Source organism: Megascapheus bottae, chromosome X, assembly GCF_031878675.1.
Source record: "Megascapheus bottae isolate mThoBot1 chromosome X, mThoBot2.hap1, whole genome shotgun sequence".
In the NCBI taxonomy this organism is placed as follows: Eukaryota; Metazoa; Chordata; class Mammalia; order Rodentia; family Geomyidae; genus Megascapheus; species Megascapheus bottae.
In genome coordinates, this window is record NC_143547.1 from 41225692 (window position 1) to 41253320 (window position 27629).

General features: G+C 38.4%; 1 protein-coding gene across 1 annotated transcript in view; it reads right to left on the reverse strand.

Moving 5' to 3' along the window:
• Kif4a (kinesin family member 4A) overlaps window positions 1–27629 on the reverse strand; it is a 112856-nt gene that overhangs the window by 48087 nt on the left and 37140 nt on the right. Inside the window, exons 10-16 of the mRNA XM_090325989.1 lie at window positions 24419–24480; window positions 15153–15285; window positions 12920–12978; window positions 12702–12807; window positions 6811–6867; window positions 5582–5767; window positions 1950–2053 (exon numbers count right to left, since the gene is read on the reverse strand). Of these exons, the coding sequence (XP_090182115.1) occupies window positions 1950–2053; window positions 5582–5767; window positions 6811–6867; window positions 12702–12807; window positions 12920–12978; window positions 15153–15285; window positions 24419–24480 (707 nt within the window). The remainder of the gene's footprint in view (window positions 1–1949; window positions 2054–5581; window positions 5768–6810; window positions 6868–12701; window positions 12808–12919; window positions 12979–15152; window positions 15286–24418; window positions 24481–27629) is intronic.

Sequence of the window (27629 nt, forward strand, 5' to 3'; positions counted from 1 at the left end):
AAAGAATGGATATACTCGAGTCATGAAAATGTACCTAAGGAAAGTGACATCTATACCAGAGGTACATAACACTACACAAAACAAGATGGGTTTTGAGTATGCAGCAAATCCTACGTATTAGTTCATTTTAGCTCAAAGGAGTATATTTGATGATTTTACATAAGCCTTAGCCAAAACATTTGGCATAAGTTTTAAGAACATGAGATTTATACAATTTATACATGTATAACATTCCATGATGATGCCCCTTTGAATGATTAACATAAATGTGAGCTGTCCCGGGTATAGGTACAAATGGTAGTGGGCAGAGTGGAAGAGGTGAAGGAGGGTGAATATGGTCAACTTTATGTACATGTGTGAAAATGACAGTGAGTGCTGGGTACTAGTGGCTCACACCTGTAATTTTAGCTACTTAGGAGGCTGAGATCTAAGGATCAAGGTTCAAAGCCAGACCAATGAAAAGAGTCCAGAAGACTCTTCTCTCCAATTAATTACCAAAAATACTGTAAGTGGGGCAATGACTAACGGGATATAGTGCCAGCTTTCAAGGAAAAAAAAAAACTCAGGGACAAGTACCTAGGCCCTGAGTTCAAGCCCCATGACCAGCACAAAAATAAATTAAACTGTGATCAGACTTTGAAACTTATCACAAAGACAAAAAGTCTTATCTCCATTTGTACTGATGATAAATTAGCTTGAGACTAGAATTAATGTGCAAGCTACAGAATAAAAAAGTCAACGTAAGGGACAGGGATATGGCTCAGAGGTAGAAAGCTTACATGTACAAGGCCCTGGGGTTCAATCTATACATCCCTTAAACAATTAAGAAGAAAACTAAGATATAACTAGAACCTCTTACTCTCCTTTAAATTTTATCCTTAGTGAAAGTCTAATTGGCTAATCTGCCTTCATTTTACTTTATTTTCTGTCTGTTGAATCTTAAGCCTGAGGGTTAGAATGAGTTTGTAAAGCCTCGTTCTTTTTTAATTTATTTTTTCATTAATTATTATCTTTTAGTTGTAGAAGGAAGCTTTTTTTTTTTTCCAGGTTTGGGGCTTGAACTCAGGGCCTGAGCACTGTCCTTGGGCTTTCTCAAGGCTAGCACTCTACTACTTGAGCCATACATAGCACCACTGTCAGCTCTTTTCTATGTATGTGGTACCAAGGAATTGAACCCAGGACTTTGTGCATGCTAGGCAAGCACTCTAACACTATGCCAAATTCCTGTCTCCAGAAGGAAGTTTTTATTTGATGTGACTACATGTGCCAAAAAACCGCTTTGCTCAGAATCATTCCTTCCATTATTCTGTCATCCATATTCCTACTCAAAGCCACAGCTTTGCTTCCACCAAGTCTCCTGGATAGTGGCGCTGTGGCTCAACATGCTAGAGCCCTAGCCTTGAGCTGAAGAGCTCAGGAACAGCACTCAAGCCCAGAGTTCAAAGCTTCATGACCAACCCAAAAAACAAAACAAAACAAACCTTGTGATTATGGGGCCAGGGGTTTGGCCAAGGACAGTGCTCATGCTCTGAGTTCAAGCCCCAGGACTGGCAAAAAAAAGTGTCTCTTAGAATTTCCTGCTTTGGCTGGCTTCAAACAGTGGTTGTCACATCTCAATCTCCTGAGTAAGTAGGATTATAGACATGATCCACTGGTACCTCATATAAATTTCTCTTTTATTATGTGTTGATATCTCCTTTCTCCCAACTTTTAACAGAATCACTACTAAGAAACTTATTTGGTTACTCGTTATGCACTGTACATATTCTTTTGCTGTCATCCTGTGAAATTATCTAAAATCTCAACTCCTTAACTTTTCTTTGTCTAGGTTTCCCTCCCATAATAGGTTTAAAACCTTTGGGGGTAGTAAATAGGTCTTTTGCTTTTCTGTTCCCTCTAAAGCACCTTATACATGGTAGAGGCTTAACATTTATTGACTTTATTCTTACTTGGCTTGGTTGATATCCTTCTTTGCTGTCTGAAGTTCAAGAATCAATTCTTCCTTTTCCTTTTGCAGATTGATGACTTCCAACTCTAGATTTTTAATGTTATCCTAGAAAGGTCATGGGTTAGAGAGAAAGAAAAAAATATACAGTAAAAGAATAAATTTGCTTTGCTTCAATACCCATGTAATCAGGAACCATGAATTAATTTTACTAATTGTACTACATGCTAAAAACATTTACTCTTATTTCAACAGAGACTAAAGTTATGTAGCGGGAAGATATGGGCTTCATATCTAAAGCCTGGAATTAAGTCTTGCCCCCGAAACTTTTTTTAGCCTTAGTTTCTGTGCAGAAAAGAATTTGGGCAATAGGCCTGAGACTACAATCCTTAAAAAGATTTATTTGTTAGGTTGGCTCTTAGCATATTACTATAAGCTAAGATTTTGGTAGAGTTCCTGCCATTTCCAAACTGGTAAGACTGGCTCACTGATTCCAAATCAATGCAAACAATGTTATCTTGAACACCATTCAACATCAACAATTTACATACACTGCATGCCAGTGGGCATGGGGCTTAGGCTCAGGGCCTGAACACTATCCTTGGGCTTTCTCAAGGCTAGAACCCTACCACTTGAGCCACAGTGCCACTTCAGGCCTTTTCTATGTATGGGGTACCGAGAAATCGAACCTGGATCTTGGTGCATGCTAGGCAAGCGCTCTACCACTAGACCAAACTCCTGGCCCCAAGAATTGTGATTTGAAGCCCACCGGGGCAGAAAAGCCCAAAAGATTCTTATCTCCAACTAACCAGTAGAGCTCTGGCACAAGTGGTAGAGCATTAAACATGAGAAAACAACAACAACAACAACAAAACCCACAAAGTCTCATGGACAGTGCCCAGGCCTTGAGTTCAAACCCAGAGCCCAGGAAGCAGAGAAAGAAACAGAGATAGAGAGGTGGTGATTTACAAGTAAAGGGTATGTAGTAATCTTCTATTTATTCTGAAATAGTCAAAATATATTTGACCTGAAAAGGTTAAAGAAAACAGCTACACAACTTATTCTCTCCTGATATTCCAAATGTATTGTCCATAAGAATGAAAAGAGACAAAGATAGCAGTTGAAGTGATATTAACACACTTGTTTTTGGTGTCAGCTCTAGGACTTGAACTCAGGGTCTGGGCACTGTCTCTGAGTCCAATTTGCTCAAGGTTAGCATTCTACCACTTGAGCCACAGCGCTACTTCTGGCTGTTTTGGTGCTTTACTAGAGACAAAGAGTCTCATGGACTTTATTTACTTTCCTGGTTTCAAACTGCAATCCTCAGATCTCAGCCTCCTGAGTAGTTAGTATTACAGGTGTGAGTCACCAATGCCTGACTTCAACACACTTTTTTGAAAAAGAAAATGTGGATATTAGATGCAAACAATACAAGAGTGATGACTCAATATTAGTGTACCCAAGGTTATGGACATGGTCTTAGAGATATAAACTACATAGACATTAAAAATCTATTATGGGGGGCCAGGAGTTTGGCCTAGTGGTAGAGTGCTTGCCTAGCATGCACGAAGACCCGGGTTCCATTCCTCGGTACCACATACATAGCAAAAAGCCAGAAGTGGTAGAGACCTAGCCTTGAGAAAATCCAGGGACAGTAGTGCTCAGGCCCTGAGCCCGTGCTCAGGCCCTGAGCCCAAGCCCAGGACTGGCAAAAAAAATCTACAATGGGATATATACTATAGACATAATGTTATCTTATATAGATTGATATCTATGGCATACAAACCCTCAGCTTCATTTTAATTATGTTCTAAAATCTATGTGCCAGTGATACTTGTTTTTTAAATATGACATTTGAAATATGATGTAAAAATCAATGTTAATCTTTCAAAAAAAGAAAAAAACAGTTGGGTTGGCAACTAACTTTCGGAATAGGAAAAAACCCACTAAAATATAATTACAACAGGATGAATGCCAAGAACAGTGAGCCAATATGTATCATGGAACCACAGAGGAGTACAGGCTTTCTAAGGAATCAAGTTTCTTGGGTTAGATTTATAGACACCAGATAGAGCTACAAGCAAGCACAAAATGCCCTATTGCTGACAGAGATTAAATAAAAGTATGGCTGGAGGGACTCCGATTCTCTTACTTCCTCTGCATTACTAGACTATCACCATTCTTCTTATACATCTCCAGGTAGAATGCAAGACTTCACTGTAGCAACTGAGTAGACCAAGAAAAGCCCATGCAAGCTTAATTATTTCAGTTCCTCAGTGAAGCAATAGCGATCCAAGGAACACCAGAAATTTGAGGAAAGCTTCTTGCATGAAAGAAAGTAAAACAAATTAGAGAAAGTAAAAGTGGAAGAAACAGAGACAAAATAGTAAGGAGAGGGGGAAACATCAATAAACTTTAATTCCTAACTTTAGTTATAGTTGATGACCCCATAAAGAAAGGAAGATATGGGTATTGAAAAGGTAAAGTTAGAGGGGTCTTGAAAATTAATAGGCAAATAAAAGAAATTCACTAGAAGCCATGGAAGGAACTCTAGAGACTAGAATAACAAGACAAAGAAAAAGACCCAGAAAATAGGAAGATGGAAGTAAGAAAAGTAGAAAAATAAATCTAAGGGATACAATATCCAATTATAAAGAAGCTGAAGGGAAGTGAAAGAAAGGGTGACATTGTCCAAGAAGAATTGAACTCATTACTTGACTAATGGAATTGTAACCCCTTGATACAACCCTTTAATAACAACAGAATTATATTTAAAACATGAAGCTGAAGAAAGAAAGCATAGGGTAAATGGAAGGAAGTAGCATTATCAAACAAATGATAGAATAAGATTTCCCAGGAGAACATACATTTTGAGACTGAAAGGACCCCTAAGCATAGATGATTTCTTCCAAGGAACATCATTGTGATGCTAAATTTACTTAGAGACAAAGAAAACATTCCAAAAGTTTCCAGAGGGGAAAAAAATACAGGTCAAATACAAAGACTCAAGAACAATAATGGCATTCTCAATAGCAACATTGGAATGGCAATGAAGCAATGCCTTCAAATTTCTAAAGAAAAACTATTTTTGTAGAATTCTAAACGCAGCCAAACTAACAAGTATAAAAATAAAAAGGCTATTTTTCAAGCATGTAGAGGACGTAAAAGTATTTTTCTTTCATGTATACTTTCTCTGAGGGATTTGGAGTTATATCCCACCGAAACAAAGAGATCGCCCAAGAAGAGATCTCATTCTTCTACCCAAGAGAAGTAAATTTCCAGTCAGGGGTAGTGCTTAACCTACCAGTATTGTAAGATCCACACAATCATTTCCCCCCTGCTAAGGAAAGTGACCGATGGGGGGGGAGGAGAGAGAGATAGAGAGAGATAGAGAGAGAGACAGAGACAGAGAGAGAGGGGGGGGAGGGAAAAGGGGCGGAACCTGGAAATTCAATCAATCTAGGCCTGAGAATAATAACTAAATGGCCGTTGGCAGAAATAAATGTTCCTCAACTGATGGTTATGCAGTGACCTGGAAAAGTGACCCAGCACACACAAAATAGACTATTCTTGTTTTCTTTTTGTTCCATTAGAGATGGTAGACACAAGCAAATGTTGTTCTAGTCAATTATTTACCTGGTACTGGAACTGAATGGGCTGTAGCTGGCTGTCATTCTGAGCCATCTTCCTAGCTAGGGCCTCTTTCAGTGCAAGGGCTTTATTCAATTCAATCAACTCCTTAGACATCTGAGCTTGACGTAGAGCATGTTGAGTGGTGAAAGCATCAGAAGACCTGCTGGTCTCTGGACTGGTTTCCACTTGCTAGAAAAGATAATGATTAAGATAATAGAGGATGATGGTTTGTCAGAGAAACTAGAAGTTTCTAAGGAACTAGAATTCACTATGGCATCAAGTCATAGCTTTGTTCTTTTACTATTGTGGCTTCTCAGATGACATTTGCTTTAAACAACTGAAATTAAATCAAGCTATTCCATTTTCCTGCTCATGTAAGTGGCTTCTTCTATACTTCAGCTTTCTTGTTCTTCTACTATGATTTATCTCCAAGCTTCCGTCTTTCAGCATATGAAAACTACCAATATATTTAGTGGGTAAAAAGCTGTCCCAAGGGACGAAAGTTTAGCCTAGTGGTAGAGTGCTTGCCTACCGTGCATGAAGACCCGGGTTCAATTCCTCGGTACCACATACATAGTAAAAAAAAGCCAGAAATGGTGCTGTGGCTCAAGTGGCAGAGCTCTAGCCTTGAGAAAGCCCAAGGACAGTGCTCAGGCCCTTAGCTCAAGCCCAGGACTGGCAAAAAAAAAAGCTGTCCTTAGGTTTTGGTAAATAACCAATGCATTTTTATTTAACTTTGTGATACAAACCCTCAAATTATTTTTGTTTTTTTTAGTCTTTAAACATTCTATTCACAGAAAAATATACTGAAAAAAAATTCCACCCCCTTTGTCTTCTGTTCCATTTGTCCTCTGGTGACTTTTTGAATTTGTTATAATTACCTAATTGTTCATTTCATCATTTTAACTTATGGGAAATAGATACATAATATTAGCACCTAACAAGCTACCAGTAAGTCAGATTACAAATATATGAAATGACATCCATGAGAAATCCTGCCACCCATTACCTGTCAACTCTTAGAGACAGGGCCTTATCTAAGGAATTTTATGAAACAGATTTATACTAACACACACATACACACATTATAGTATAAAGATTTATACTAGATTTCCAGGACATGGTTCTTCATAGAATGGTAGTAATCACAGATCCTCTTTTTAGTCTACTGATAAATTATAGAAAATGACAGTTAGAGCTCCTGCTTCCACACAAAGGGGCCAATTACTTACAGCTTCTGGCTCTGCAGTAGTATCAATGGTTGCAGCCATGCAAGCAGCAGTTTCATCCTGTAGTGACAAATGTTTCAACTTAGAAAAGGTTTCTAAAGTGATGTTTGCTAGGGGATGTTTGCTAGTGTTGGCTGCTGATAACTTTTTTTAGTATATACAAAGACCATTTAAAATACTTAGGCCCATTTTGTAATCAGAGACATTCTAAAACTCATGTTTCCATTTCTCATTTCCCAAGAGTTTCTTCTCCATAAAGGGGAACTGTGCAGTCTTTGTAAATAAAAAAAAATAAATAAGGTGCTGTGGCAACATATATTCATCATCCTCCTGATTTGCCACACATAACCCAGGTAGAGTGAAACACTTAAACATTCCAATTAAGCCAAAGTTTAACCGATTTGAGATACTCTTTCCTTTCTTTTTATGCCTTTACTACTAAGTCTAATGTACAATTCTACTATCCCTACTTCTACCAATGTGCAATTCTAGTTACCTATTACGGGAATACGATAGAAAGACAGACATACAAAATAATAATAATGCAAAACTTGGGACAGAATTAGGGTTACTTTTGGGTTTTATTTTAAAGTGAATCAAGATATGCAAACATCCTACCACCTGGCCTCTACCCGGAGCAAACATCCCACTACGGGACCCCCTGCCCCGAGCGGTTCCTACACCCCAACCCCCTCCTGCCTCTCCTGAAGAGGCATATAAACCCCTGTGTAAAAAATAAAATTTGCAGCTTGATCAGAAAAAAAAAATAAATAAAGTGAATCAAGATAACAAGATCTTATTCCACAAGGAAATGTGTTCTTGGTGAATATCCTACAAAACTGTGCTTGAGAAGTCAGGAAAAAGTTCTGTCTTTTTTAGAGATAAGTTCTGATCATATTTAGCTTCTCTAGGCAGTGAAAGGGTTAGTACTAGCTCTCTCTCAGAGAATGGCAAATTCCATTTATTGGCACAGGAACAACAAATACCTAAAAAGGAAAATTAAAACCAGTTATTAGGATTAACTTGTTTCAAATCTATCATATGAGCAAGTTCTGTTCTCACCAATGGAATTTAGGCTGCATTTGGCATTGTAACATATGGACTACTGCTTGTATGGAAGTGATCCTCAAAAGTCCTAGGAACAAAGTATTATTTCCAAGAAGTCATGTGATTAAGGAGTTCATAGGGTAAGACACATTTTGGCTTAATAGAAAATGAAGAATTTAGCCCTATGAAAAATTACATAGTTGATAAAACTTGAATCTCAGTATCTTTAAGGTAAGGAGTAAGGAAAACTTTGAGTGCTGCTTATTCAAAGAAAATGCTTTCTCATCCTAATTTGCAGTGCTTGAATTTCTCTAAGTGTTAGGTCATACTTAATCCTTCTTAAAAGACAGATCAAAAGGGCTGGAGGCTTGTCTCAGTGGCAGATCACAAGCCTAAATACATATCACATCAATTATATGATAATCATTACACTTTTCTTTCTCCCATGTTTTAATCTTCAATATAAAAGCTAGTAATAAGCCTACTTTAGATTATTAGGGTTTGTATCACTGGCTTTTGTAGACCTTTCCTCCCTGTCTCTCCTTCTCTTTCTCTCCCATCCCCTTTTTTTCCTTCTACTTCTTTCTTTTTGTTTTTGAGACAGGCAAGATCTTATCTTGCAGCTCAGGATGGTCTCCAACTCATTATGTATCTCAAAGTTCTCAGATTAAAAGTATGAACCACCGTAACAGTTCTGATACGATTTTTGCAGTACTTTCCAGAGGGTCAGGATAAAGTAGATGAATTAGTCTTTGAAGAAGGTATGCTATTATTGTGGGTATACCTTTGGCTTTTAGCTTGGTGAAATTCTACAATGCTAGGGTTTAAGCTTATGGCGATAATGATAAATTTTGCATGAATATGGCAAGATTCTGCTTTGACAACTCTAAATGTATTAATATGTAACAGCAGGATTTATTTCCAAAGAAAAATCTTCCCTCGTTAGCTGCCTATTTCCAAGGTTCCAAATTAAAATCTTTCATAAGTAAAAGATATGGTTTGGTCAAGGTGAAGGTCAAGAGACCAAGGGCAGGGTACATTGTACTATATTAAACCTCCTAAAATAAAGTACATGCTCAGAGGTTATAAGGTAACAACCATTCCTGGGCATGCAAAGTGCTTTTTGTGGAATTGGTGATAGAGGAGGGAGGTGCAAACAAAATGTTTGATTTTGTAGGAACTCCAAGGACTGCATGAATTTCTGCACAGTTAACCGCAATAAGGATGCTTGCTTGAACTGTATTTTAAAGGAAGTAATGGTGCAGTTTAGCACCTGAAGCCCTAAGAGGAATATCCAAGAACAATGGCTGCCTTCATAACTGAGAAGGGGGTGTTCACCTGTCACTTAAAATAAGAATCTTTTTAATTCAGGATGAAGGGCACCAGCACTTACATCTGAAACGTTTTCCTTTTACTGTAGCAAGTCTTAATAAAAGGCATAGGATATAATGCTTTGTATTTTAAAAAAGCAGCTTGGGAGGGTCTCCAAACAATAGATTTGGAGAACTGTGATTCAGAATCCAGCAGGAGTTTTATATAAAATGGTTTACTCTGCCTAAATGTGACAGTGAATGGAAGCCAGGAACTTTATCAGCTTGTGGCAATCTTTAGCACCCTCCTACTGCATGTGCCAAATGCATTTTAGTGGCAGACAGTAATTCTACAAAGTTCCTCTGAGCCAACCACCACCACTATAACAACTTCCTCTATAGGCATACCAGACAATGGTTACACTGCCAGCTCTTCTATGAGGATACTTAATCCTAGTTGATTCATTTGGATCCCTAGGTTTCCTTTATATTTCCCATGGGAATCAAAGCCCCAGAAATGAGGTAGTATGAAATCCTCTAAGGAAGGTTTGGTAGCCAAGAATTAGTGTCTTGAGTCATTATTTTCTGAACTTAATACTTTCGGTTCCATTGGGCTTTCTTTGGTGCCCATTGTAGGGCTTGAACTCAGGGCCTGAGCACTGTTCCTGAGTTTCATTTGCTTGAGGATAGTGCTTTTCCACTTGAGCTACAGTTCTACTTCTGACTTTATTTTTTGGTAGTGTTAGTGGAAATAAACTTCCAGTAGGCCTTTTAACTCCACATTTTCTACTCTTTGTTTTCGTTTTTTTTTTGGTGGGGGGCAGTCCTGGGGCTTGAACTCAGGGTTTGAGCACTGTTCTTGGGCTTTCTCAAGGCTAGGGCTTTACCACTTGAGCCACAGTACCACTTCTGGCTTTTTCTATGTATGTGGTAGGGAGGAATCGAACCTGGGTTTTTGTGCATGCTAGGCAAGCACTCTACCACTAGGCAAAACTCCCGGCCCAAGCCATGTTTTTTATATGATTTTCTAAGTTAACTTTTTCATTCTTTCCTCTATAGAGTTTGTAATTTCCCTTCTCTCTGCATGGCAAACTCCTGTTCATTTAGTATCCAGCTTCTTCTGTGCTTATGTCCTGAACTTTCTAGACTAACAATCACCCCTTTCCTGATGCTTCCACAGCACTTTGCTTATAATGCTAATGTAAATGCATTAAGATAGACACTAGGCAGTGCCTTGTTTTTTTGTCTCCAACCCTATACCCTGTCATGACTCCTACTTTTGAACCTTAACTAACCTGGCCAAACCACAAGGACACATACATTTTCTCATCACCCTTTAAAACTTCAATCCTGCCTCAACTTGGAGAGTTTCTGGAGTTAAGGGAGTTAAGTATATTAACTGAATCATGCCTCTAACCCTAATCTAATTGACATAAAAATTACTTCCTTTTGACAGTCACACAGCATTTAGCAAGCTTATGTAGTTGGTAAGTGGCAGTTTGTAAGTAGCAGGATAAGATTCAAAACAGAGTATGTCTATCTGGCTTTGGAGTGCAAGTTATCAATTACAGGGTTGTGTTTCTTAGATGGGTAGGTGTACTGTAGTTTTGGACCTATCATGATAGTTTTATATAGCACTTAGTTATTCTAAAATACTACTGTATAGTCTTGGGGGGATGTTTACTTATTCATCTTAGAACTAGCCATCATACCTTTCCAATTGATAGTATTGTATATTATTTTTTCATATATTCTTTATAAATGACCACATGATACCCTACTAAACAGCTCTGGCAAACACAGGCAAAAGCAAGAATGGGAAATGTCCTGTTCTGATAAAATGAAAAACCTGTTCCCTAAAATGAGGAATTACCATATATATATATATATATTTACATATATATTATTGCTTCAGAGCAACAAATAGGAAAATATGGATGAAATAAAACTAAATCTCTTAACATGGTATGTTATGGTATGATTTCAACAGAGAAGGAACACTAAACATAAAAATAGATTTTTAGGATGGTAGGATTGTGAGACTTATTTCTTCTGGTGAAGTAAAACCACAATCACTCCATTTCCAAAACATGTGTAATCTAGGATGGCCTTGAACTTGGCCTGACTTTGCCTTTTAAGTACTTGGTAGCATGTGTGCTACCTTACCCAGCTTATAATAGTTCTAAAAATAGATAAGGATGAGAAATTATGGTATAATAATTTACTTAGTATTGGTTATTATTGACTATGTTCTCCATGGTTGCTTAAATTGAGGTGTATGTTACAATGTCTCTTATTAAGTTATTAAGATTTCTTAATAAGTTAACCTACACTGAGAGGACAGTAAATTAATGATTATCTAGGCATTCTTTTTTGCACTGCTATATTACTATATATGCTTGATTAGACTGAAGGTATTTTTTAATACTGGTACTAGGCTTGAACTCAGAGCCTGAGAACTAATCCTTTAGCTTTTCTGCTCAAGGCTAGTACTCTACCACTTGAGCCACAGCTACATTTTTGCCTTCTTGGTGATTAATTAGAGGTAGGATGCTCATGGACTTTTCTGCCTTGGCTGGCTTTGAGCTATGATTCTCTGATCTCAGTCTCCTAAGCAGCTAGGATTACAGGTATAAGCCACCAATGCCTGGCAAAAATATGGTTACTTTTTGTGTGTTTGAACTCAAGGCCTTATGCTCTTACTTGTGTTCCTTGTTCAAGGTTGGTGCTCTACCACTTGAGCCACATCTGGTGGGTTTACTGGAATTCTGTGTCCAGCTTTTGATTCTCAAATCTCTACCTCCTGGGTAGCTATCATTACAGATCTAACCACCAATGCAAGGCTTTCTTTTATTTTTTTCTGGTGTCAGAACTGAGGCTTGAACTCAGGGCCTAGATGCTGTCCCTTAGCTTTGTTGCTCACGGCTGGTGCTCTACTATTTGAGCCCAAACTCCATTTCCAGCTTTTTTGGGGTATATGCTCGTCCTGGGGCTTGGACTCAGGGCCTCAGCACTGTACCTTTAGCTTTATGGCTCAAGGCTGGTGCTCTGCCACTTGAGCCACAAACTCACTTCCAGCTTTTTGATGGTTAATTGGAAATAAGAGTTTCACAGGCTTTCCTTCATGGGCTGGTTTCAAAATATGATCCTCAGATCTCAGCCTGTTGAGTTGCTGGATTACAGGTATGTATGACTTTAACAGGGCTCAGATATTTTTTCTTTTTAGACAGCTTTACTATTTACCTACGTTGCCTGAACTTGTGACCCTCTTGTCTCAATCTCCCAGATGCTGGCATTTCAGGTGTACTGCACTATGTCTGGCTAATATGTAAGTATTAATGTGCCATTGCACATTATGAGGGTTTTATTTGAACACACTTTATGTCAGATCATAATAAATTATTTATAATCTGTGTTCTCAAGCAGCTCACAATTGAATCGGTTGAACATAAGGTTGGGGAATTAAAAATGCTTATGTGCCTCAAGAGAAACAAATAAACGCAGTAATGCTCATTACAATGTTCCTATTTCCCTTACCGATAGCTGAGTAATCACTTGTTGCAAGTTACGAATTATCTCTACATTTTCTTTTAGTTCTTGATCTTCCAAAGTCTCCACTAGCTTTTGAAGATTCAGTTTGCAGCTGAAAATTCAAGCAAAGAACCTAAGGGTTAATCACACTTCAAAGAGCAAAGATGCATAGCTGGATACAATATGAAGGTAAATTGCTAATAAATATCTGGTAGAAAACTTACGCTTCATGTTGCCTGAGCTCTTCTAGCTTGGCATTCATTTTTTCATTGGCTTGCTCTGTCTGCAACAAAGACCCAGGAGATCATCAGTGGTAGGGCCTGATAGATAGCCTCATGGAATTATGCTCTCTCCCATACTCCTCTGGATGAAAACCTAGCTCAAGAGGCTGTCTTCTTTGCAGTGACAGAATTTTACTGGGCTTTTGGCTAGTGAGAAATGTGTTTTTTAACAGAGTTATGGAAATTTGCCCCAAAGTCAACATGAGCTACTAAAAATAGCACCCAAGCAGCTGGGTTTTATGCTTGTCATGAAGCTCAGACTATGCCGTAGAGTGTGAAGCCTTAATTCCACAGAGAACTTTGCAACTGGAAGAAAAAAGCAGTACATTCTGGAATGTTACTCCCAGCTATTCGCAAAAAAAATCATTTTAAACTGTCTCTTACACTCTACTATTCCATAGTCTCAGCATCAGAACATGTAAAACATAAAAGGGCCTCATAGTAAATTTGAGCTGACATTATTTTTTTAAGTTATATTATCTCATATGGTAGGCTAGTTTTAGCAAAAGAAAGTAAAAAAGGTTAAGGCCCAAGAACAATGTGAGTAAAAAAAAAAACCAAAAATGAAACGGCAGAAGGAGATATGCTTTGGGAAGAATGATTGATATTTTCAATCACAGAATCTTTGGCATGCTGGATGCTGCATCTTTGGGAAAGATGGTTTATATAGAACAGAAATATGCTTGCTATAAAGTTCTAACAGGATATCAAACAATAAGCCTATCAGTTACTGGAAAAACCTTATAAAGGTCATATGGGTATGTGGCTAGACTAACAAGTACTGTCTCTTATGTCAGCCAAGCACATATACATGTGAAACAGTTTGTAGAACTACTTCAAAGGCATAAAAAGAAGCAGTGGGGACAGAAAATTATACATAAAACCCTTAGATCCCACTTTCCTTTTCCACTAGTAATGGACAATACAATGGACATGTAATTTTAAAGAAAACTTTAAGTAACTTACTATTCTTTGACTAGGGAGTATACTGAGGCCTAAATGTGTATACATTAGAGGTTCAATTACTTTTTGATAGAAACTCACTTTTACTTCTGGCAATAATTGTGCAATCAAAGACAATTGTATTTAGGCTGTAGAAAATCTTTAGTGACAGAGACACCAGTAAGTTTTGGAACCTGTATAATCACTCAAAGATTTATCTACAGTTTGTCAATTAACCGCGTGGAAAATCAATTAAAATTACTTTTCTAATTGCAGCTGTAAGGATGAGAAATGAAAGGTGATACCATTAGGGGAAGGGCAATAGAGAAGAAAGATCTTAGTGAGGGAACAGTTACTTGGCATAGACTGGGTAATCTTTATCTAAAATGCTTGGAATCAGAAAAAAATGTTTCAGGTTTTAATTATTTGCTTTTCAAATTTGGAAATACTGGCATATATGATGAGGTGCCTTTCAGATGATAATAAATGCAAAAATTTATTTATGTTCCATATACATTCTATCTACCTAAAGATATAGATAGGTTGAAGATAACATTATACAATATTTGTAGTGAACCTGCATTTTGATTATGACTTGTCATGTGAGGTCAGGTATGGAATTTTCTTTGGGATCATGTCAATGCTTAAAGAGTTTTGCACTTTGAAGTATTTCAAATTTCATACTTTCAGATTAGGGTCACTCAAGCTAAATTATAGTTAAGAGTAGGGTTTTTTTTTCTATTTGATTTTATTTTGCCGGTCCTGGGGCTTGAACTCAGGGCCAAGAGACTGTCTTTGAGTAATTTTGCTCGACTAGTGCTATACCACTTGAGTCTCAGCAACACTTTCAGCTTTTTTCTGTGCATGTGGTATCAAGGAATTGAACCCAGGGCTTTGTGTATGGTAGGTAAGCACTCTACCACTAGATCATGCTCCTGGCCCAGCTTCTTTCTTTTCTATATTTTAGAATAAATAAAGTTAAACATAGGATTAACATGGGATTTTTGTGGTGGGTATATAGATATTCACTATACATTTCTCTGAATTAATTATTCTGTATTTTTGATAACAAGCCCATGAATTTAAGCCACAGGGGGGTTCCCTGCAAGCTATGGAAATATAAATATTTGTCTTACCTTGTAACTTCTCTCTCATAATAACAACCATGTTAAACATTTTAGAAACTTGAGCCAGTAAATGTCTGGAACACTAGTTTTTAGTTTTAAGGCCTTACCAAAATGATCCTCTCCAACATCTGGGCTGTCTGACCAGCTGCCTCACTCAGACCACGACTTAACTTTTCATTTTCCTCTACTAGAGATTGATTCTTCTCCATCAGGGATTGTAGATTCTCAGACGGTTCCACACTAAAAAAAAAAAAGGTAAAATTTTAGAGAAAATATATTTCACAAGCCTTTTGAGATTGGGCTAACATCCTTAAGAAAATCTGTGAAATATGTGTCTAACACCATGGGTCTTCCACATCTGGATGTATACTGGTTGAACAAAAAATGCACTGTTGCCATGGTTCAAGATTTAGAGTAGGGTAAGAATATAAAGCCAAGCTGGGTACAGTGGCTCACGCCTGTAAACCTAGCTACTGAGGAGGTTGAGATCTGAGGATCAAGGTTCAAAGCCAGTCCAGACACAAAAGGACCTGAGGCTCTTATCTCCAATTAACTTCTAGAAAATGGGAAGTGGGGCTTGGCTCTAGGTTGGTAGCCTTGAGCTGAAGAGCTCAGGGACAGAGGCCAGGCAGAGTTCAAGCTCCATGACTCACAAAAAAAGAATATAAATCGAGATAGGGGATTTTGTTGGTGGTGGTATTGGTTGTGGGGCTTGAAATTTGGGCCTGGGCCCTGTCCCTGAGTTCTTTAGCTTAAGGCTAGCACTCCACCATTTTGAGCCACAGGGCCACTTCTGGTTTTCTGGTGGTTAATTGGAGATAGGAGTCTCATGGGCTAGGAGCATGGTCTAGTGGTAAAGTGCTATCCTAGCATGCAGGGCTTTGATTCCTCGGTACCACATACACAGAAAAAGCTGGAAGAGGTATTGTGGTTCAAGTTGTAGAGTGCTAGCCTTGAGCAAAAGGTGTTGAAGGACAGCGCCCCAGGCTCTGAGTTTAAGCCCCAGGACTAGCAAAAACTCGAAAAAAAAAAGTCTCATGGACTTTCTTGCCTAGGCTGGCTTTGAACTGTGATCCTCAGATCTCAGCCTCCTAAGTAGCTAGGATTATATGTGTGAGCTACCTGTGCCAAGATAAGGTTTTAACAGGAATATCTAACCTTTACTTTGGCTCTTGGTTTAGGATATTCCTAATTTTACCATATAAAAGAAAGGAAAACTAGTTGTAGCAAACATACATGTATTCTGTCTCTTTTCTGCCCACCTTTAATCCTGCATTAAAGATTAAATAGGAGCTGAGGTTGTAACTAAAGGTAACAAACTTGCCCGCCATCCATGAGGCTCTGGGTTCATTCTCCTCTATGGCAGAACCAAATAAAAGATGAAGACTGTAGAGAAGGAAGATTATGAAGAAAGTAATGACATGACTCAGGGTTGATGTAACCAATTTGACTTCCCATTTACTGAAAAGTTTAGAAAAATAGCATTTAAAAAGTCAAAAAGTTGAAATGAAGACCAGTGGCCACTAAGAGCAAGAGCACATTTCTCACTTCTTTTTAAGTATTCCATCCCTAATGCAGGCTTTGCTTGAAATTGATGACCCATAGCCTCCTATTCATTTGTCTTTGAACATTAAATTGCTTAGAATGGTGAGCTCAACAATGGTATTCATTTCAAACATGAATGGACGGGAGGGACGGAAACAGCTTGAAGAAATATACGCAGATAGAGAAGAACCTTTGGAACTTGTGCTTATTATGTAGTATCAGTTCCAGACTAATAAAGCAGACTGATAAAAAGCATTGTTAAAAAAATCCATTGGGAGAAAATGTTCAAATGACTGAAAAACAGGATTGGTTCAAAAAAAGATCAGAGGAAATAAGAAGATTTGATCTGAAGAATACTGAAGGAAAAAATGAATAGCTGTCAAAGCTATCATAAAAGGCATAAAGGAAAGGGAGAAGCTGTTCTCAGGCTCAATAAAGGACAGAAAAGGGTTTCAGAAATAAAGCAGATGCCAGGTTAAGACCTCTATCAAATCTCAGACAATCTTAGGTACCTATTTATTAAAAAGTTAACAGCAAAGCCACACAATATGGTCTCCTGATACATTCTTAAGAATTCAAAAGACTCTTATGAAGGTATCTTCAATCAAAACATGATTCATAAAAAAATAAACAGTGCCAGAAGCCAGTGGCTCATGACTGTAATCCTAGCTACTCAGGAGGCTGAGATCTTAGGATTTCGCTTTGAAGCCAATCCAGTCAGAAAAGTCCCATGTGAGACTCTTACCGCCAATTAACCACACAAAAACAGAAAGTGGGGCTGTGGCTCAAAGTGGTAGAGCACTAGCCTTAGGCAAAACAAGCTTAGGGATAGCACTTCTGTCCTGAGTTCAAGCCCCACAACTGATTATCAATTTAATTTAGTGTCATTTTAGATTGTTGGTTCTTTAGTTCCTTATTTGTGTGTATGTGTGTGTGTTTGTGTGAGAGAGAGAGAGAGAGAGAGAGAGAGAGAGGGAGAGAGAGGGAGAGAGAGGGAGAGAGAGGGAGAGAGGGAGAGAGGGAGAGAGGGAGAGAGAGAGAGAGAGAGAGAGAGAGAGAGAGAGAGAGAGAGAGAGAGAGAGAGAGAGAGAGAGGGAGAGAGAGGGAGAGAGAGGGAGAGAGAGGGAGAGAGAGGGAGAGAGGGAGAGAGGGAGAGAGAGAGAGAGAGAGAGAGAGAGAGAGAGAGAGAGAGAGAGAGAGAGAGAGAGAGAGAATATACATGCGTGCACACATGCTCACATTATTGGGGCTTGAACTCAGGGCCTCTTGCTCAAGCTAGGCTTTTCTTCCTAAGTCTTGTACTTTACCACTTGAGCCACAGGTACAATACCAACTTTTGTGTAATATAAGAGTCTCCCCAGGCTGGCTGAGGTTCTGAGATCATAGCTGCCAGAGTAACTAGGATGATAGTCTTGAGCCCTGAACTAATTCCCTATCCTTGAAAGCTTCCATGTCTATCACATGAGTCAGTAAGATTCAGACTGATGGTATTTCCAAGGTTTGTTTCCCACTAAAGTGTTTCTCTAAATGGGGGAATCATATTTAAGCCAACTGTTCATTTCTTCCAAGGAAAATTTAGTATGTATAAGTAGGATCTTTTACATGACTTGAGGCTAATGCTTGAATATTTAAACACTGTTACAATTAAGTTGACAGTTCTACAGCACTATGAGCTAGGCTCTACTGTACATGATTTACATATATATATTTTTATTATGCACTGTATTTATTTTTTATTTTTTTAATTTTTTATTGTAATTAGTAAAAGGGTTACATGATATTTGCCAGATAGAAGGTACATTAATTCACATACATTGATACCCTTTCACATGTCTTGGTACCCATTACCCTCCCCCCCACCCCACCTGTCTTGGTTTTCCCCACTTCCCCATCAAATTTCAAATAACCAAATACAAATAAATTAAATATATCAGATAACAAAGTGAGATACTGATGATTTACATATATTAAGCATATTTAATTCTCATGAGAACCCTAGTAAGTTCTATTGTTATTCCCATTTTGGAATAGATGAAACTGATGCACAAAGTCAGAATCACAAAACTGGTGCTTTATAATACAGCTGGGATTTGACTCAGCAGTCTAGTTTCAAAGTCCATACTCTTAACTATGATGCTAACTTCAGAGATTGGTCATGTACCAATGAGAAGGCCACATAAAAGCTTTTAGAGTAGTATGGGGGAAAAAAAACTTCTTTTCAAGCTGTAACAAAGCAGTTACAAAAACAGATATAACATACGATAATACGATATAACAAAAAATATAGGACCACAGTTGGAAGAGGGCACCCATCCTGATGGAGAAAGCATTAAGAGTGAAGCAGAAAGTAGGCCTAGGTGGGAAGTGTGGCCTAGAGGTAGAGTGCTTAGCCTAGAATACATGAAGCCCTGTGCTTGGTTCCTCAGTATCATACATGTAGAAAAAGCCAGAAGTGCTATGGCTGAAGGGTAGAGCTGTAGCTTTGAGAAAGGCCAAGAACAGAGCCCAGGCCCAGAGTTCAAGCAACAGGACTTGCAAAGAGAGAAAGAAAGAAAGAGAGAGAGAGAAAGAGAGAGAGAGAGAGAGAGAGAGAGAGAGAGAGAGAGAGAGAGAGAGAGAGAGAGAGAGAGAGAGAGAGAGAAGGGGAGGGGAGGGGAGGGGAGGGGAGGGGAGGGAGGAAGGAAGGAAGGAAGGAAGGAAGGAAGGAAGAAGGAAAGGAAGGAAGGTAGGAAGGAAGGAAGGTAGGAAGGAAGGAAAGAAAAAGAAAGAAAGGAAAGGAAGGAAGAAGAAAGAAGGAAGGAAGGAAGGAAAGAAAGGAAGGAAGGAAGGAAGGAAGAAGGAAAGAAGGAAAGAAAGAAAAAAGGAAGGAAGGAAGGAAAGAATGAAGGAAGGAAAGAAAGGAAGAAAGAAAGAAAGGAAGGAAGGAAAGGAAGAAGGAAAGGAAGAAAAAAGGAAGGAAGGAAGGAAAGAAGGAAAGAAAGAGAGAGGGGGGACGGAAGAAAGAAAGAAGGAAGGAAGGAAAGAAAGATAGGAAAGAAAGAGAGGGGGGACGGACGGACGGAAGGAAGGAAGGAAGGAAGGAAGGAAGGAAGGAAGGAAGGAAGGAAGGAAAAAAGGAAGGAAGGAAGGAAAAAAAGAAGGAAGGAAGGAAGGCAGGTAGGCAGGCAGGCAGGCAGGCCAGTCAAGGGCCAGGCAAAGATCAGACAAAAAAGAAAATACAATAAGCCAAAGTTTTCTGTTTCACATGCTATTGCCAGCACTATGAATGCAGGTTAGCTTAGCACTAACAGAAAATAATTACAAAAATTCCAGTAAGACACATCCCAAACCAAAAAAACATAATCCAAGAACGGAAGCAAAACATTTATATATGTAAAAATGTACTTTTATGTAAACAGCTACATGAAATCCCGTAAAATATAAATATACATTTTTCAGAAAAGAAGTAGCCTCATTACTTCTTTTCAAAAGTACTGAATGTTTAAGTTTAATTGTTTAATTGTTCAATTGTTTTTTACAGTCTATAATTTTGGCAGCTGAAATTGTTTCTTATCTGAGACAGAAAGATACTCTTTAGTAGCATTGTTCATTAATATTTCATACATGAAATTAAGTTTAGGATAAATGGAAGGTATAGGAAAGGCTGGATTACTACTCAAGTGATAGAGTATCTATCTGCCTAGCTAATGTGAGGCCCTGATTTCAAACCCCTGTAACACCAAAAAAAAAAAAAGTAAAGGAAGATGTAACAATTGCTTTTAAAATAGTTTTAGGGGGCTGGTAGTTTTGCCTAGGGGTTGTGTACTTGCCTAGCATGTACAAAGACCCGGGTTCGATTCCTCAGTACCACATACATAGAAAAAAGCTGGAAGTGGTATTCAGGCTCAAGTGGTAGATCTCTAGCCTTGAGAAAGTCCAAGGGCAATGCTCAGGCCCTGAGCTCAAGCCCCATGACAGGCAAAAAAAAAAAAAAGAGTTTAATGAAAAAAGACCTTTAAAGAACCCTGTGACTCCTTAAAGTGTTTCTTACTTTATTCAATATTCCTAAACATTACCAGAAAACCTGGGCCATATAAACCAAAGACAAAAAAAACTAGAAAGAGACGTTTAATCAACCTAAGTGAATAAAATTCATGTCTATTTTACGCATATTTTCTTAAATGCCTTATAATAAGTAGCACATTAAAATGTGAATTATTGAAAACAAGGCTATCATGTACAAGAAAAAGTTCAAATGGTAAAATGAAATGTAAAACAATATTATACAAGAAAAAAATATATGGGTAGAGAGATAGGTTTTTTAAGAATTAAAATCCAGACAGGTGTGATAGTGCATGCTTGTAATTCCAGCACTTGGAGGGCTAAAGCAGAATTGTGAGCTAGAGGCCAATGTGGACTGTATAGTGACTTCAAAGACTGTGAATTACACATTGAGACTCTATTTCAAAAATCCAAAAAGAGAGGGGGACTCCCGCCAAAACATGGAGAATGTAATTGGATGACTACTTTGTCAAAAAGTTTGGCAGTTTTCATTTTTGGTAGTGAGATTTGAACTCAGGGCTTAATAGTCTGCTAGGCAGGTGCTTTAGCACTGGGTTACCTCTTTACCTGGCAATTTCTTAAGATGTTAAACATTACAGCCAGGTGCTGGTGGCTCATGCCTGTAATCCTATGTACTCAGGAGGCTGAAATCTGAGGATCACAGTTTGAAGCCAGCTGGGACAGGAAAGTCCATGAGACTCTATCTCTAATTAGCCAGTAAAAAGGCCTGAAGTAAAGCTGTGACTCAGGTGGCAAAGCACTAGCCTTGAGTGAAAACAGCTCAGAGATAGCGCCTAGGCCAAGTTCAAGTCTCAGGACCAGCACATGCACAAAAAAGTTAAACATAACCCAAACTGTATTTCTAGATATCTATCCAATGAAAACATGCTCACGTGATCACTTGCAAAGGAATGTGCACAGCAACATTACTCACAATATTTAAAAAGTACAAATAACCCAAATATCTATAAATTAGAAAGCTGAAATAATATGGTATATTTAGACAGTTGCACACTCTTGGCCAATAACAGGGAATGAAGTATAGTGCATTCTACAGTATGGATGAATCTCAAAAACAACACAAGTAAAGAAGCTAGCATAAAATTATGCAGTACATCCCAAAACAATGATAAATGACAACCCCCAGTACAATTAATGCCCACACAGAATGAATGACAGGAAAGTAAAACAGGCTCTATGAGGGGAATGTTAGTATGGAGACAGAAGGCTAACAAAGGGGATGCATGAGAATACGAACACTGCACATCATTTGCATACACGAAAAAAGAACAATACAACTGTTTAAAAGAGCACAGCATCTATAGAACACAGTATGATTCTTTCATTGAAACATTAAAAACAGGTTGATACCAGTGGCTTACATCTGTAATTCTAATTACTCAGGTTGTTGAGAGCTGAGGCTTGAAGTTGAGCCAGGGCAGAAAAGTCTATGAGGCTCTTACCTTCAATTAACGATCAAAAAGCTGGAAGTGGAGGCTTTATGTAAGAGATAGAACACCCGCCTTGAGCAGAAAAGCCAAGTGAGAACCAATACCAGCACAGTTTATACAATCAAAAATGAAATTAACATATAATCATATTACTTCTTGGTGTATACCCAAAGGAACTGAAAGTAGGGATTTGAACAGATATTTCTACTCAAAAGATGAAAGAAACATAAATTTTTACTAATAGATGAATGGATATATAAGATATTGTATAGACGAAGGAAGGGATGATTGTCCAAAAAGAAATTTACTTTCCTGTCTTTAATAACTGTAACCCTTCTGCATATCACCTTTATAATAACAATTAGAAAATAAAAAATTAAAAATATTGTAAATGGAATATTGTTGTTCAAGCTCGGGTCATTTAATTTCTATATATTTGTGAATTTTTTGAAACTCCTTATTACTAGTAAGTTCAAATCATTGTACTTAGAAAAGATCCTTGTATTTAAAATCTAATTAGCTGATAGAATTGCTGTCCCTGTTCTGTTTTGGTTTACATTTCAGTGGAAAAATCTTTTTCTATAACGTTATTTTCAGTATATGAATGTTTTTATAGTGAAATGTGTCTCCTGTAGGTAGCATATATAGTTGAGTCATTTTTCCTTTCTTTTTTGTTTGTTTTTTTTTGCCAGTCCTAGGCTTGAGCTCAGGGCCTGAGCACTTTCCCTGAACTTTCTCAAGACTAGAGATCTACCATTTGAGCCTCAGCAGCACTTCTGGCTTTTTTTCTATGTATGTGGTACCAAGGAATCGAACCTGGGTCTTCATGCATGCTAGGCAAGCACTCTTTCACTAGGCCAAACTCCCGGCCCTCCTTTCATTTCTTGAGTATAAATTTTTGTCTAACTCTGACTTACATTTACTGCATTTCACATATATAAGATATAAACAATTAAAACTAATGAAAATTTAGGGGCAACTCAACTCAAAATGGAATATAAACAGTAACTGGGAAACTGCATTCTGCCTGGATATTCTAAGTGTAAGTACAGAAAAAATTATACATACATGTTATAATTTAGTTCATAAACGTTTCTCAAGGAAATTCTGAAATTTCTTCATGTGTACATACATTAAAATCGAACATGAAATATAGAGTACAGATCAGGAGACCCTGATTTTACTTCTGGCACAAGAAATTACAAATAAGTTGAGGGAGGAAGCTAAGATGTACACAACAATGTTAGAAAAGGATCAAGAATCCCAAGTATGAAAACCATGGTTCTTTAATATATAGAGATTCAAAATGTAGATGACTTTATGAAATATATGCAGTTACTTCTGAGTTCTATTAATGAGAGGGCTTAGAAGCAATGACTCCCCAGAAACAATGAGTATAGCTAGTGCCAGCACACAGTCTTAGGTTTCTAAGCACCATTTTCCAATAAAAGAAACTAGGACTCCTCGACATATGGCTAATTCTAGACCTGGTGGAGGAAAAATGTACTTTGGAACATCCAGTGGAGATGCCCCCAAAACTTGAAGCCTTATTAAAGAATAAGAGCAGCCAGGCACCTGTGGCTCATGGCTTTAATCCTAGCTAATCAGGAGGCTTAGATCTGAGGATCTTAGTTCAAAGCCAGCCTGGCCACAAAAAGTCCATGAGACCCTTATCTCCAATTAACCACCGGAAAACTGGAAATGGAGCTGTGGCTCAAGTGGTAGAGTTCTAGCTTTGAGCTGAAGAGCTCAGGGACAGCACCCAGGCCAAGAGCTCACGTTCCACGACTGACAAAAAAAAATGTAAGGAGGGACCGGAAGTTTGGCCTAGTGGTTAAAGTGCTTGCCTAGCATGCATGAATACCCGGGTTCGATTCCCCGGTACCACATACATAGAAAAAAGCCGGAAGTGGTGCTGAGGCTCAAGTGGTAGAGCTCTAGCCTTGAGAAAGTCCAAGGACAGTGCTCAGGCCCTGAGCTCAAGCCCAGGACTGGCAAAAAAAAAATGTAAGGACAACATGAAAGGAGGTTAGAATGGACAAGGTGGCAACAATTGGAGCAATGCATTTCATTGCTCAAATTACAGTATTTGATGTTAAAATCATAAGTACCTATGTATCTATGTGAGCAGTCAAACAGATAAATGGGGGTAAAGAGCTCTAACAGTAGCATTCCAATTAATAACATTTGAAGATCAGAAACTATATTCTTTCCAATATATCAGCTAAGCCTTAAGTAATAGCAATGTGTACCAAAATTTTAGGATATCAAAGGAAAACAACTATCAGGAAAACAAAATTGTGTTAGAAAATACATTTACTTCATCTATTACTTACTTTATAGATCCAGGCAGTGTACCTCCATGGGCCTGCAGCAGTAACACCTGTAGCTGTTGAACCTGTGAGATGCAAAGAAAAATCAAACTAACAATACTATCTCTGGGTGATGAAACTATCACAATAAACAAGAGTATAAAGTAAATTCTTACTCAGTACTTGTGATGTCAATGGTATTTTTGGCACATGATATTATTCAATAAATATTTAATGATACAGTGAATGAACAAATAAATGAAAAAGAAAAAGTACGTTCTTCCCCAATAAGAATAAACATAGCTGGGCACGGTGGCACACGCCTGTAATTCTAGCTACTCAGGAGGCTGAGATCTGAGAATCACATCCAAAGCCAGCCCAGGCACAAAAGACCATGAGATTCTTATCTCCAGTTAATCACTACAAAATGGGAAGTGGGGCTATGGCTCTAGGGGTAGGGAGGTAGCCTTGAGCTGAAGAGCTTAGGGACAGTGCCCAGGCCCAAAGTTCAAGCCCCATGAACCCCCACAAAAAAAGAATAAACATACCTGGGACACTGGTAGCTCATGCCTATAATCATAGCTACTCAGGAAGCTGAGATCTGAGGTTTGCTCTTCAGCCCTGGAATCCTCAATTAATCAGCAAAGAGCCAGAACTGGCTTTGATTCACGTGGTGGAGAGCCAGGCCCGAGCACAAAATCTCCAGAACAGAACCCAGGTCAAGAGTTCAAGTCTCAGGACTGGTACACGTGCATGTACACACACATTTACACAAACACATCAAAGAATGTAAACTGGGCACCAGTGGCTCATGCCTGTAATCTTAGCTACTCAGGAGGCTGAGATCTTATGACTGAGGTTCACAGAAGAGTCTGTGAACTTCTTATCTTCAATTAATCACAGAATAAGCCAGAAGTGGCACTGTGGCTTAACTAGTAGAGTGCTAATCTTATATATAAAAGGAGCTCAGGGACAGCATCTAGGCCTAGTGTTCAAAATCCAGGATCAGGAAAAGAAAGGAATGGAAAGGATAGAAAAGGAAAGAAAAGATGAAAAGAAAAGAAAAGAAGGAAGAGATCCTTTCATTTAGTCTCATCCTATATGACCTTATGTACCTAGATAATTTTTTTGCCAGTCCTGGGCTTGAGCTTAGGGCCTTAGCACTGTCCTTGGGTTTTCTCAAGGCTAGAGCTCTACCACTTGAGCCTCAGCACCACTTCCGGCTTTTTTCTATGTGTGTGGTACCAAGGAATTGAACCCAGGTCTTCGTACATGCTAGGCAAGCACTCTACCTCTAGGCCAAACTCCCGGCCCCATATACCTACATTTTTGTTAGGTCCACCTGGTAGAAATGACTTCTTCACTTGGCTCTCAACCCCTGCTCCCTGGAAATCCCCACTCAGCATCTGTAACCCTGGCAACTGGCATGCCTGGGAACAGTGGGAGGTCCTCCAGTCTGAGGTATTTCCTCATCCTCTGAGATCACATCTTTCTGCTGTGGTCACACTCTTCCCCCTATATAGTCTCTCACTTCCTGCCATAAGCTCTCTTGCTCCACCCAACTCCATTTTGGGTGGCAGGAGGTCTGTTCTTTACTCACATAATAAACCCTCGTCTCCTGAACTGCATGGAGTTTCCTTTTGGCAGACCTTACAGTTTTGAGCTATTGTAATCCTCTGCTAGGAGAATCCTAGATGTGTACTAATTGTTACAAATAAGGGAAACCGTAGGATGAGACTAAATGAAAGGATCTCTAGGATATGGAAACAAGAACTTTATCTTGTGTGATTGTTGTTCTTAATGTACTATATTATTTCTCTTCTCTTTTTTTGCCCTGTGGTTGGTCTCATATTGTTACTGTATCTGACTTTGTTTTTTATATCGTTGATTTGAAATAGGAAAGGGAAGGGAGAAAACAAGATGATTGGAAGGGGATGGGGGGAGGGAAATGGGGAACTAAACATGAGAAGGTTTATCAGTGTGTGAGAAGTAATGCACCTACTACCTGGTGAATATAACTGTAACTCCTCTATACATTACACTGACAATTTTTAAAAAAAGAAAAGAAAAGGAAAGGAAGGAAATTTTAAAAAAGAAACACAACTAAGCGCAGTACTTTATAATTCTGATGATATTTGGGGCAAATAAATTACTAATATTCTGTGCAGTGATGTCAAGGAAGGAAATGAAAGAGAAGGATAGGGAAAAAAGAGGAACTGAATAGCATTTAGCTTTAGCGTTGAGGAAGAAGGACAGACACACTGAACAGTTACATGGGAGCACGTTGGTTTCCTGTACCTAAAAGGCAAGAAAAATTAACCCCTTTAAACCTGCATCTATCCAATTCCTGCCTTTTCATCTCTATAGGGACTATTGAGCTGTTGAACAAGCAGTCATATTTCTATCACCACAAATTCATGATCCTATCATCTATCCCTTCTATTTCTATTGAGAGCTTAAGTGTTCTGTGCTCTCATATCCTCTATTGTTTCACCGTTCATTTTTAGGTGACTGCCTTAGTTTTAGTTCCTCAGTTCTCAATTTCAGTCTCTCCCAACTAGTTCTACACTTACTCAAGTCTTTCCTACATTTGAAAAATATTTATGTTCTTTGGCCCTTGACTGCCTCCCTATTGCCTTTGCTCACCTTTCTTCCTTTCTTCTTTCACGTGCTTATCTACCATTCTGGGCGTCCATTTATTCTGTAGTAACCTGCTCTTCTCACTCCTCTAAATTTCTCACTGTGGTCACTAACAGCCTCCTTGATAATATAAATAGGTATGTTTCAGTTCTCATCTTACTTTACTGTTCTTTGTAATTTTATACTTATGACGGTGACCCTCCTTGAAATGACCTTTTCTTGGTTTCTATGACATCAGTGCTTTTGATTCCCTATCTACTTTCTTGCCTCTCTTGTCATCTCCCTTTTCCCCCCCATTAAATGCTGGTAGCTCTCCAGAGTTATTGTTTTGGCCTTCTTACCCTTTGCTTATACAGCAATTAATATGTACTGAGTGCTTTAATTTGCCAAGCACTCATCTCATTCATCCCATATTTTCAGATAACATTTAAATATTGAAGTGTCTTAAACTCACTCATTACTTTAGCTCAAATCTCAGTAAAACCATAAACCATGTATGCTTGAACATTTCCACATGAAGCTCTTCAAATCCAACATAAATTCATAATTTGTTTTCTCACCTAACCCTGTTTTCTTCCTGTATTCCTTGACTCAA